The sequence below is a fragment of the Mirounga angustirostris genome, unplaced genomic scaffold (genome assembly GCF_029215605.1).
Source record: "Mirounga angustirostris isolate CCGP_5_RB_7025 unplaced genomic scaffold, mMirAng1.0.hap1 SCAF_6, whole genome shotgun sequence".
NCBI classification, from domain to species: Eukaryota; Metazoa; Chordata; class Mammalia; order Carnivora; family Phocidae; genus Mirounga; species Mirounga angustirostris.
Window position 1 is genome coordinate 124,584,892 of NW_026991714.1, and position 12,724 is coordinate 124,597,615.

Consider the following 12,724-nt stretch of genomic DNA (forward strand, 5'->3'; position numbering starts at 1 on the left):
GCCCCCCACACCCGGACACTCAGAGGACTGTCACTTTATGAAGGCTTAGCAGCTACTGAAAAATTTTTAAATGATTTAAACAAAGATAACAGAGGAACATGAACAAAACATTTTTAACGGAATGGGCTATAAAAGCAGGCTATAAGTGGTGGGCAGGCTATAATTATGGCTGTATTTTCAAAGGTTTTTATCTATGTTTATCTAAAAAAATGTCTGAAAGGATACACAGCAAATTATTCTGAATGGGCTTTTCCTCCTAAACGATGATCATGTTACTCACATAATAGACACTTTAAAATACACACGTACACAAACACTACAAGAGGATATACAAAGATTAACAGAATTATGCTAGCATGACAGAAATGCAGGGAGGATCGTTTTAGGTATTAAAGCCGCTGTACCAATTTGTTAGTAAATAAGCGAAAGAAGGAAAGAAAAGCAAGCAAGCAAGAAAGAAAACAGACCCATGCCTGCAGCTGAAACATAGCTCAAGCAGGGAGAGGGCTGGTGCCTCGACCTGATCCCCGAGGCCAGCTCCCAAAAGGACCGGGACCCTGAAGACAGCCTGGTCTATCCGACACCAAGAATGGCTGGCGTCCTTGGTTGTAGGCAAGAGCAGGGTTGGGATGGGGAGACCCCAGGCCCTGCTTCTGGCCTGACCAGCAAGTTCCCAAGCATCAGCACCGTGGGCATCAGCACCATCTGAAGTTCAGCCCCCGACCCCGGCACGCTCCTCTGGCTCCCAGGCTGAGCTCACCACGTGGCTCAAGGTCATGACCCTGAGGAGAGTCTCACTACAGCTCTTCACCAGGCCTTCCGGGAAGCAGGGCAGCAGGTCCTTCAGCAGAGTCAGCATGTGCAGCGTGGTGGTGGCCTCCTTGGAGCCTGGCAGACACGACATAGCTGAGCCTCCAGCCCACCCTCTGCAGTGAGCCCCATCCCAGGCTGGCCTCGGCCCCCACCCACCCTGCCGACGACCTGGTTCCCCACCTCCAGACTTCTCAATCTCCTGGATGCAGAACTTGGCAGTGGAAATGGCAGCAGGATGATGGGCAGGGGCTTTTTCACCAAACATGAACTCACTGCCCTTGAGGACCGAGCATACTCCATGCTGGGCAGCCTTCCGGATCTGAGGGGCAAGGAGAGGGGGGCCGGGCCCGGGTCAGCATACGCCCAGCCGCACCAATGGCATGCCTCCTCCACGGCCGAAGCTGGACCCAGGCCTGCCCGTGTGCAGACTCCTGAGCTGCGCAGTAAGACAAAGCTCAGCTCCGACCCCTGCTCTCCCGCTAACTCCCCAAATGGCCTCGAGCAAGCCAACCACTTCATCTCTGAGCTGCAGTATCCTCCTCTTTACTCCAGGGGTAAAGATATCAAGTGTGACCAAGCCAGGCACTGTCCTTGGGGCTGGCAGTCTGGCAGCGACCAGAGCAAACAACTCACACTCTTCTTGGCAGGCAGAAAACAAACACACGTACACTGGAAGGTAAAAGTACTTTGCAGACAAGACGGCAAGGGTTGTTACTTTTTACACATTGGTCAGGCAAGTGTCACTCCAGTGAAGTGACATTGCAGCAGAGACCTGAGGAAAGTGCGGGACAGGCCTCGTGAATACACAGGGAGGGAGGCATGACCCTACCTGGGGAAGTGCGCTGAGCACCCTGAATGACCGTGGACTGTTGCTACTGCGGGCTATTACGCGCTCTCTGCCCTACATTCTAGGAGGAAATGGGGTGGCTGGCCACCATTCGCTGCACGCCTGCTCTCAGCCAGGAACAGCACCAGCCTGTGAGGGACGCTGGAGTCACCCCACACCCTTGCAGCGAGGTTGGTATTACCAGCCCTACTCTGCCGCTAGGAAATCGAGGCCTGGAGAGCTTAAGTAACCTGCGCAAGGTCACAGCACGAGCGGTGAATGCAGTATCCAACTGAGGTCCATGAGACTCCAAAGCCCCACTCTGCCCCTTCCTGCCACTGTAGCTAAACTTGTCACTGACCAATGAGGCAGCAGGGACTCAGGAGGGCCTGACAGTGAACACCCCTTTTGTAGGATGAGGAGCTGCCTCTCACCTTCTAGGACTAAGCAAAGAAGGTGTCAGAGGCAAAAAGTAAACCTCGGGGCAAGAGCCCAGGCCTCAGGGCAACCTCTCCTACTCCCCCTACTCAGACAGACCAGCCCTAGCCCACTTACTAGAACGGCTGCCCCCCCCATATTCTGGGGGCCCAGCAGCCTCACCTTGGGCTTCGGGTGCACCGTGAAGCTCAGCAGCCCATGGTACACCTGTAGGGTCACGGGGTAGCTCCAGGCCTCCAGGTCCTGCTTCCGCAGAAGGGTGGCCAGGCAGGAAAGGACCTTGAAGACAAAGTCAGAGTCTCTCAGCTTCACCTGCTTCAGCCAGCTGGGAAAAGAGCCCAGGTTCTCACCAATTCCAGAAAATCGCACGGGGATCCATCTGAGGTCCACATAGTGCCTATACCCCTCCCAGGGAGTATCCAAGCTCCAGCCAAATCTGCGGGGCTCTGGAAGACGGCGGAGGGGAAACAGACTGAGACACTAACCCATCGGAGGGCAGAGGTGGAGCCACTGTTGGTCTGGGCTGACATGATGTCCATGAAGGCTTTGGAGGTATCAGAAAACTTCTTAATGAGCACAGGGCTGGGCACGCTGTGCAGGGAGAAGAGACACGGTCAAGACCCCAGGGGGCCTCCTAGCGCAGTTGGAGCAGGCCCAGCCCCGGTCTGAAGGCAGAGGCTAGACAGAGGGAGGCAGTGCTGGCCCAGTCCCTCAGCAAGCGAGCAGGAGTCAGGACAGGAGCCCACCCTTCTGGACACCACTCCAGCGCGCTCTCCGTGGCACCTGAGCTCCGCGCCTCCTCCCTTCCCCACTACCCATTCCCTACTACCCATGAGATGGGCCCTCACCAGCTCACCTCAGTCCTCTCCCTACCTCCCCGCACTGGCAGGCCTCCAGGGGTCCTCTGCCATTGCCTCACGGGAGCAGGGCCGCTCCCTTCCCAGGCGCCGGCGCTCACACTCGGTACAACATCCCAAGCCACCCCAGGAGCCTCATGTTGAAGAACGCCAGCTGGTACTTAATGGGTCCCTTCTCCCCAAGAGACTCCGGGTTCAGACCAGGGGCAGGACTCACCGCTTCAGGACAAGGTTCAGCAGGTAAGCGACAGCAGCCAGAGACTCGGGAGACTCCACTGCCTCTACCGTTGTCATCTGAGGGCCAGACCACAGGGGGTGAGTGGGAAGTGTGTAAGCTGGGCAGATGAGGCGCTGGCGCCACCCTGTGCCCAGCAGGATGGTGATGACCAAGAACACTGGTGTCAGAGGTTCAAATCCTAGCTCTGCCACTGTGTGACTTTGGGCTAGCAACTCAAACTTTCTGTGATTCAGTTCCCTCCTTATAAAACAGAGATAGTAAGTTGTTGCAAGGTTGCACCGAATTCATATGTGTTGATCACAACATCGCCTGGCACATAATAGACCATATGTTACTGTCTAACCTACTTCATTATTCTACAGCAGGGGTTGGAAGGCTTTTTCTGTAAAGGGCCAGATAATAAGTATTTTAGGTTTTGCAGGCCATATATGGTCTCGGTTGCATATTCTTTTATGTGTGTTTGAACAATCCTTTAAAAATGTAAAAACCAGGGACACCTGGGTGGCTCAGTCAGTTAAGTGTCTGCCTTTGGCTCATGTCATGATCCCGGGGTCCTGGGATGGAGCCCCACACCACGCTCCTTGCTCAGCAGGAAGCCTGCTTCTCCCTCTGCCTGCCGCTCCCCCTGTTAGTGTGCTCGCACGTGCTCACACTCTCTCTGACAAATAAATAAATAAATACAATCTTTAAAAAAAAGAAAAAAGTAAAAACCACTCTTAGCTCTCAGGCTGTACAAAAACAGGCCACGGATCAGATTATTCCCATGGGCCATAGTCTGCCAACCCGTTCCAGAGTAGTGGTTCTCAAACTTTTACACCCTTAGAGTTTTTTGAAGATACCCCAAAGAGGTTTTGTTTACATAGGTGATATCTACTGATACTTAACACGTTAAAAATTAAAACGGATAAATTTTTAAAATAGAAGCATACAAAAGCACAATTAGCTGTTGAAATAATATCATCAGACATGAGATAACTTCTGGAAAACTCCACAGTATACTCATGAGAGAATGAGAGTGAAAAGCCAAATGATGTTCTAGTATTATTATGAAAATAATTTTGATAGCCCACAAACCCCAGAAAAGGGTCTCAGGACCACCCCACCCATCACTCCGCCCCCGCCACACTTTGCCAACCATTTTTCTAGAGGATCCCCTGGGCCTAACTCAGCTCCATGGATCAGGGAAGAAAAAACAACAGCAACAACCAGAGTAGTGGATTTTTGTTCTGTAAGGATAGTGTAGCAAATACCCCCAGCCTTACCAAGCCACCACCTGAGAATGAATGAAGCACTCTGGGTTGTTTTTTTTTTTTTTAAGTAATCTCTATGTCCATCATGGGGTTTGAACTCACAGGCCTAAGATATCAAGAGTCGTATGCTCTTCCGACTGAGCCAGCCAGGTGCCCCTGAAGCACTTTCGCCTATCCAAGGATGTCCTGCTCTATCTCCTCATGCCAGGGCACCCGTCTTCTCTCTGCAGCTGGAATAACCTGCTGTTCTGGACACCCACTCCCAAGTCACACCTACTCACCAGTGCAGCGAAGTACTCAGTCTCTGTCTCCTTCCCTCCCTGGGAGCGAATCACCTCAGTGACGGCAGCCAGAACAGCACAGATCTGCACGTAAGGGAGAAGGCACCTGTGACATCTATTTTAGGTCCAATCCTGTCCCCGGGCTAGCGTCTTTTCCTTACTCCTTCACAAATTATTCTCCTGACACAGCCTAGAGATAGATAAGATGAACTGCATTCAAAGCCAGGTGTACACACCATAAGGCCTAGCAAACAGGCAGACATGTCTGCCAAAATTCCACCTCTAAGACTCTGTCTCTTATAGGAATACCTGCACAAAATTGCTAACATTTAGGTACAAGTGTACTCACTGCAGCAACAAACTGGAACAACACAGTAGCCATCAGCAGAGGATTAATAAAGTACTATTGCTACATAATAAGTAATGATTGATTCAAATACTACAGGACTATTGAAAAAAATGAGGAACAATGCTATATTAATTCAGTCAAAATATATTAATATAAATATATTAATATATTTCTTCAGTGGGGCAAAAACTGCAGAACACTGCATATAAAATATAATCTGTAAACCTAAATAAAAAAATATACAAAAAAGTCTAGAACACAAGAGGCTACTGAGCACTTGGAACATGGCTAGTGTGATGAAGAACTGAATCTTTACTTTGTAAATTTTAAGTTTAAAAATGAATACTTGAGGGGCGCCTGGGTGGCTCAGTCGGTTAAGTGGTTAAGTGTCTGCCTTCTGCTCAGGTCATGATCCCGGGATCCTGGGATTAAGCCCTGTGTGGGGAGCCTGCTTGTCCCTCTCCTTCTGCCCCTCCCCCCTCCTTCTTGTGCACAAGCACGCACGCTCTCACTCTCGCTCTCTAATAAATAAAATCTTTTTTAAAAAATGAATACTTGATCTAGTTATTGGAAAACACTTTTTTTTTTTTTTAAGATTTTATTTATTTGAGAGAGAGAGTGCTTGCATGCATGCAAGTGGTGGGGAGGGGCAGAGGAAGAGAGGGAATCCCAAGCAGACTCCCCGCCGAAAACAGAGCCCAACTCAGGGCTCGATCCCACTACCCTGAGATCATGACCTGAGCCGAAATCAAGAGCTGGATGCTAAAAAAAAAAAAAAAAAAAAAGAGCTGGATGCTTAACTGACTGAGCCACCCGGGTACCCTTAAAACACAGATTTAAAACAACTTAGATATATGAATCTACTTTTCGACTATAAGTTTTATGAAAACACAGATTTAGAACAACTTGGAAATACGAATCTACTTCTGAAATTATAAATTTCATGACCAAATCAAGTACTTTCAAAGAAGAGTTACCATCCAAATAGAGATGTAAATCATCTCACTTTATATTGATTATAGGTTGAAATGACAATACTTAAATACAATAAGTTTATTAATATTAATTTCATTTGCTTTTTACTTTTTTTTTTAAAGATTTTATTTATTTATTTGACAGAGACAGAGACAGCGAGAGCAGGGACACAAGCAGGGGGAGTGGGAGAGGGAGAAGCAGGCTTCCCGCTGAGCAGGGAGCCTGATGTGGGACTCGATCCCGGGACTCTGGGATCATGACCTGAGCCGAAGGCAGCCGCTTAACGACTGAGCCACCCAGGCGCCCGCTTTTTACTTTTTTTAAACGTGGCTACTAAAACTTTACAATTACTTATGTGGCTTGTACCATGTGTTGGACAGTGCTGGGCTAGGTAGACACATGATGAGCCATCAACACTAACTGCCACGAAGGAGTTAAGTTGGGAGAACAACTTTCACGTTTTATTGTACTCCCGTCACTTTGGTACCATTTATAATTTCGACGTTTTTCATTTAAAAAATGAATATAAATATGGATAATTTAAAAGCATTACCTAAAAATTACATATAAAATCTGGTTCTTGTTAGATAAGACATTTTCTATCCATTGTTACTCAGCACTAATTTACTCAACAAATGTGTCTTGAAAATATTCTATGTAAAAAGTCCTGCATTAGGTACAGTGGATAAAATAAGTATTTGGAAAATATTTCTAACCCGAAGGACTCTACACTTGAGTAGGGGAGATGTTGTTAGAAAAAAGCAGAAAGTGGACCCGCCCTAGGAGGGCTAGTGAGTAGGGAACACAAAGGGTGGGAGAGATGACACGCCATCCAAAAATACCAGCTGTCAAGGGCAGCAGTGAGCCAGCACTGGGAGAAAATAAAAACTAAAAAGCCTGAGTCTGGCTCCTCCTCACCATCCCAAGTCCTCTTGACCCTCCCCCCTACCTCCTTGTGAGCAGCCGAGTTGGACTCCCAGAAGCGCTGCACTTTGCTGAAGGTGACATTTGTGCAGTCCGAGAGGCCGCTCAGGAAGGTGCCCGAGGACTTCTCCGTGAGAGCGGGGGCCACCTCCTCTTCCATGGCCGTCTCAGGGGCTTCGCTTTTGCCCAGACGCAGGCACCCGGACTGCAGCTCATTATGCAACTTCACCGCATCAACTGTCAGGTCACTTTTTCCTGAAAACCCGGAGGCACAGGTGAGACCCTCACTTCCACCCGAACCTCCTTTTGGCCGGGATCCACCCACACGCCAAAAACTAGCAGAGTCCAGGCCCCTCGCTCGAGAGGCTGAATTCTGAACATGGCCTGCCTCACCGGCCCACTATATGCCCAGAACTTAGGAAACCCAGGGAGGGAACCCGCCAGGTAAAAGTTTCTGCTCCCGTGTCCCGACGGATTAAGTGCGGGCGGGAGCCGGCGCGGGGAAATAAACGCAGGTGGAAACACTTTGTAAAGACTCCCCCAAAGTTAATTATGGCCAAGTCCCAACTCTGACACCCGTGGTACCCAGGGCGTCATTTCCCTACTGTCGACTCAATTTCCCCATCTGTCAAACGGGGAGGGTGGGTCTTTACAGCAGGCTCCACATGCGACGTTCTACGAGAAGAAACGTCCAGCGCCTGGGCCCCGGAGCCTCCAGAGAAGCGCAGACCATCAGACCCAGGCCCGCCACAAGCCCGCCGTCCGCTCGTCGGGAGTCTCAACCCCGCTACCTGAGGGCCGGCTGAAGAAGCGGCTGCGGGCGGCCTGGCGGTGGCGGCAGATGGCAGGGTTGCTGTCGCTACTATGGCCTTTCTTCCAGCGTTTCAACTTGGCCGAGACACCGGAGGGCAACTTCCCCGAGCGACCCATGTCGACTACGCCGGGACAGAGCTTAAAGCACCGGCTACCAGACACCGGGAAACACGCGCAGAACCCACGTGGATAAGTAGACTACTTCACTTCCTCTTTCTCTGACGTAACTTCCGGGTTCGCGTCTGTTTCTATGGCGAAATAGTCAACATCCGGTTTTACATTTCCTCCAGGCTCCCGGATCCCTGAGACGCTCAGAGATGGGGTGCTAGGGATTCCCTAGGGCTTATCTTCCAGGGCATCGGTTCTTGGCCACAAGAGTGAGCCTTGTAAAACTAGAATTACTTTGCAGGTTAAAAAACAATCAAACGTCTGTTTGTATTATTTTTAAAGATCTAATTTCGAAAGTAAAGCTTGAAAACAAATTTATCTGAAAGAGTCAAAACCTGGCCAGACCTGAAAGAGTAGAAAATCAGTTTGTCCCGAAGAAAAAAGCAGCCAGTGATGCTCTAAACCCGCTTAGTTATTTTCATTTAGTACTGGGGATACCCAGTTGCTAAAACCCCCTGCCTCATGGCAGCACTCAGACCCTCTCACTAATCTCTTATAATCCCACATCAGAACCAGCAACCAATCCTGAATTGATTTTCACTTCGACCCTCCCCAAAATCATTTAGCTGGAACCCAAACCTTAAAAAGATACTTTCCTCCCCTGTCTTGGGGTGCAGCATTCCAAGATTCCTCTGGAATTCCCTCCCCCACTTCAAATCAACAAACCTGATTTTGTCAAACTATGGCTGGATCCTGGTGAGTTGTTTTGTTTTGTTTTTAAGTAGGCTTGGGCCTTGAACTCACAACCCTTAGATTAAGAGTCACATGTCTCAGTCACAGCATATATAAAGAAATCCTACAGGGTCGCCTGGGTGGGTTAAGCATCTGCCTTCGGCTCAGGTCATGATATGAGAGTCCTGGGATCGATCCCCATGTGGGGCTCGCTGCTCAGTGGGGAGCCTCCTTCCCCCTCCCTCTGCCTGCCACTCCCCCGGCTTGTGCGCAGTCTCTCTCTCTGTCAGATAAATAAATAAATAAATAAGACCTTAAAAAAAAAAAGAAAAGAAATCCTACAAATCAGTAAGAACTAGGGAGACAATCCACTAAGAATGGGCAAGAGACATAAACAGGCACTTCACAAAACTGGATATCCAAATGGCCAATTAACAAATGGAAAAATGCTCAATCTCGTTAATCAACAGAGAAATGCAAATTAAAACCACAATGAAATGCTACTACAAACCCACCAGAATGGCTAAAATTAGCAAGACTAACAATAGTAAGTGTTGGTGAGGGTGTGGAGCCACCGGCCAAATATGCGACTGGAGGGAGTATCAACTGATACACCCACTTTTGTGTGGTAGTATCTGGTAAAACTTAATGTATACCTTCTCTATAACCCAGCAATTCACTTCTGAGTATATACTTAACAGAGATCTATACTTATATGCATAAAAGACATATATGATCATGTTCATAATAGCCAAGTACTGGAAATGACCCAAATGTCCATCAACAGCAGAATGGATAAATAAATTGTAGACTATTGACATAATGAAATAACATAGTATTTAACTGTATACAGTAATGAGAACAAACAAACTACTGCTACATGCAACAACATGTATGATCTAAGTTGAGTGAAAGACTGCAGACACACAAAAAAAGAACATCCCACTTAGAAATTCAAAACCAGGCTTTGTTATTCTACAGTATTAGAAGTCGTCAGGATAGCAGTGACTATGCTGGTAGTAACTGAGAGTGGACACAAGGCTTGTGGTAATATTCTAATTTTTTATTAGAAGGGAGTTTACATGGATGTCTACGCTGTGTGATAATTCATTAGCTGTGCACTTATAATCTGTGCACTCTTCTGTATATATGTTACTCTTCATTGATTTAATAAAAATAGAAAGTGCTCCTGGCATCCAGAGCAAAGAGAGCACGAAGACTGTTAGTGCGAGAAGGTGTCACTGCAGAGAAGATAACTCAGTGCTGACTCTGGGCCCTGTACCTCCAGCCGTGAGAGTCAATACACCACCTGCCGGCAGAGCCCACTCCTGGGACACAGGCTGAGATCTGGGTGGTAAGGCTGAGAAAAGGGAACTGGTGGCCTGAGGAGGAAGAGGAAGCCACGTTTGGAAACTTGTAAGCAACCTGGTGCTCAGAGGTCTAGATGTGGGAACAGTCACTGAGAGAAGACCTAGAAAGTGTTGGTTAGAGTCTGGACTTACTTTTTTTAAAAAAAAAAAAAGGTTTTATTTATTTATTTGACAGAGAGATAGAGAGAGAGAACAAGTACGCAGAGAGGCAGGCAGAGGGAGAGGGAGAAGCAGGCTCCCCGCTGAGCAGGGAGCCTGATGCGGGGCTCAATCCCAGGACCCTGGGATCACGACCTGAGCCGAAGGCAGACGCCTAACCGACTGAGCCACCCAGGTGCCCCGAGTCTGGACTTACTTTACTGCACGACACTGGGCAGGGATTTAACCTCTCTGAGTGTCCGTTTCATATCCTGTAAAGTGGTGATAATAATACTGAACTCATTGGGCTACCCTGAGGATTCAATATGAAATTGTGTGTGTATGTCAAAATACAACTCCAAAAATGTTAGTGGTACCTTGTGAAGGGTGTGGTGGTGTACCTTTGCCACCAGAGGGAGCTCTGCTAACAGCCAGTTAAAGCTGAAACCCCAGAGAGGCAGCAATATCGGCTGAGCAGGCTGGAATTTTGCAAATCAGATGGGGAGAATGAAGAGGCCCCGGCTAGTGGCAGCCTTCCCAACCTTTTCCTGGTCAGCAGATACCTGCTGGCCTCCAAACTGAGTCTGCTAAATCACAACTGGGTACAGCCTCTGAATGAACCACCTCTCTGGGAGTGGGCTGGCCCCCCATCTGGAAGCGTCAGCTCAGAGCCTCCTCCAGAAGATGGTGTCAGGAGAAGGGACACAAGGCATCCACATGGCTTGAGCATACTTTCTCCCACTTTGCACAACTAGGGTTCACCTTTCTGGTGAAGGACTGACTTTGCTGTCCCTGAATTCCAGCATCGTCTTCCACCCAGAGGAATTAGCCTTCTCTATGATAATCCATACAATTTATGGCTAATAAGGACCACTCACATTTGAAGGATGGGTCCTGTAGTTAGACCCTCTGGGTTAGAATCCGAGTACTACCACTTGCTGTCTGACCTTCAGCAAGTCACTTTACTTTCTAGGCTGTAAAATGAGGATAAGACTGCCTACCCATAGGGTTTATGAGAACTAAGTAAGATAATACCTATAAAGCGCTTAGCACACTGCCTGGCACTTAGTGAGAAGGCAATAAATGTGACCTAATTATTATTATTCAAAATGCTCTTCTTGAGTTCCAAAACACCTTCTAACCTATTCTCTAACTGAGGAGGACGGAGCAGTGTCCTCATTTCACAGTTGGGGAACTGTGATTCCAAGGGCTTCAGTGACACCCCAAAGTCACACAGTTGGTCAATGGGCAAAAGCCAAGAGAGCCAGCCTTTACCAGAGGAGCTCCCTCTGCAACCGTTACTCTCAGAATTGTCTGTGAAGCTCACATGGCGGGAATGGGGCTGTTGCATCCAAAGCCCTGAGCCCAAGGCCAACAGGAAGGCCATTTTTACACCAGTGGGGCTGTTATCTGTTATGACACTGGGCAGGAGGAAAGGGAAGTTGAGGCTTAGGCTCTTGCCCCACACCAAGAGGAAGCAGACGGTTTGGGTGCTTAACTTAGGGCTCGAGTTCTGGGAGAGGGAGACGGGCTTTGTCACCCTGGGCAGCCCATCACGCCCCAGGTGGTGGAGTGACAGCTGCTCGGATGGCTTCCCTCGCTGCTGGAGCTGTGCCAAAGCCCAGGCTACTGACTCAGGCAAGCCTGTGTTTGGAGCCCTATCCCAGGGGTGACTGGGGGCAGGAGGCTGAACTGCGTGAGCCAGTTTCCTCCCCTGAAAATGGGGCTGCCATTCTGAGGCTAAGATGAGATCCTGCACGCAGAACGTTTAGCCACGTGCCTGGGACATCACTGTCACAGAAGGCTGCGTGTCCCTCAGCTCCTGGGGCATTAACATCCATTTGGCTGAAGAAGAGCTTTTAAAAAGAAGGGTTTGGGCGCCTGGGTGGCTCAGTTGGTTAAGGGACTGCCTTCGGCTCAGGTCATGATCCTGGAGTCCCAGGATCGAGTCCCGCATCGGGCTCCCTGCTCGGCAGGGGGTCTGCTTCTCCCTCTGCCCTCTTCCTTCTAGTGCTCTCTGTCTCTCATTCTCTCTCTCTCAAATAAATAAATAAAATCTTTTAAAAAAATAAAATAAAATAAAATAAAATAAAAAGAAGGGCTTGCTTCCTAGACTAAGTCTCGGGGGACGAGCAGATGGCCTGCTGTACTAAAGAGGACCCCAAACTGTGAAGAGGATTGAAATCTGGGCATGGCAGATGTGCTCTTACTCAAAGAGGGACTGCCCCCAAAGCTGAGTTCACCCTTGTCTGTCACCTGACAGCAGGTGTCCCTGACACGCAGAGGGAGTGTGGGTGAGCAGGGACCATGTGATCGCCGCTCTACCCTGGGGCATCCTGATGCCCCCAAATTCATTCTTACGGCAAAATTAGGCATTTCCCCACCTACTACTTCCAACCCCCCGTTCTTGTCAGGGCCTCTGTAGCAGGAATGAATTGTGTACAGCTGCTATAACGGAGACCTCAAGATAGTGGCTTAAACACACAGCATTAATTCTTCACATTCAGCAAGTCAGGAGGTAGGCGGGCAAATCCAGGCTAATATGGTGGCTCCATAGAGTCCTCAGGGTCCTAGGCTTTCTCTCTTTTTTCTGCTCCACCCTCCATGGTGTG

At 48.9% G+C, this 12,724-nt stretch overlaps 1 protein-coding gene across 4 annotated transcripts in view; it reads right to left on the reverse strand.

Moving 5' to 3' along the window:
* RRP12 (ribosomal RNA processing 12 homolog) overlaps window positions 1-7,962 on the reverse strand; it is a 28,895-nt gene extending 20,933 nt beyond the window's left edge. For 2 of the 4 annotated variants that reach the window (XM_064595105.1, XM_045878541.3), the window contains exons 1-8: window positions 7,743-7,961; window positions 6,977-7,206; window positions 4,704-4,787; window positions 3,152-3,228; window positions 2,563-2,668; window positions 2,240-2,356; window positions 994-1,132; window positions 761-888 (exon numbers count right to left, since the gene is read on the reverse strand). In XM_064595105.1, coding sequence (XP_064451175.1) covers window positions 761-888; window positions 994-1,132; window positions 2,240-2,356; window positions 2,563-2,668; window positions 3,152-3,228; window positions 4,704-4,787; window positions 6,977-7,206; window positions 7,743-7,881 — 1,020 coding nt within the window. In that variant the 5' untranslated portion in view covers window positions 7,882-7,961. Of the gene's footprint in view, window positions 1-760; window positions 889-993; window positions 1,133-2,239; window positions 2,357-2,562; window positions 2,669-3,151; window positions 3,229-4,703; window positions 4,788-6,976; window positions 7,207-7,742 lie in introns of all 4 variants that reach the window. The other 2 variants (XM_064595106.1, XM_064595107.1) reach the window with 1 other exon arrangement.
* Window positions 7,963-12,724: the final 4,762 nt, after the last annotated feature.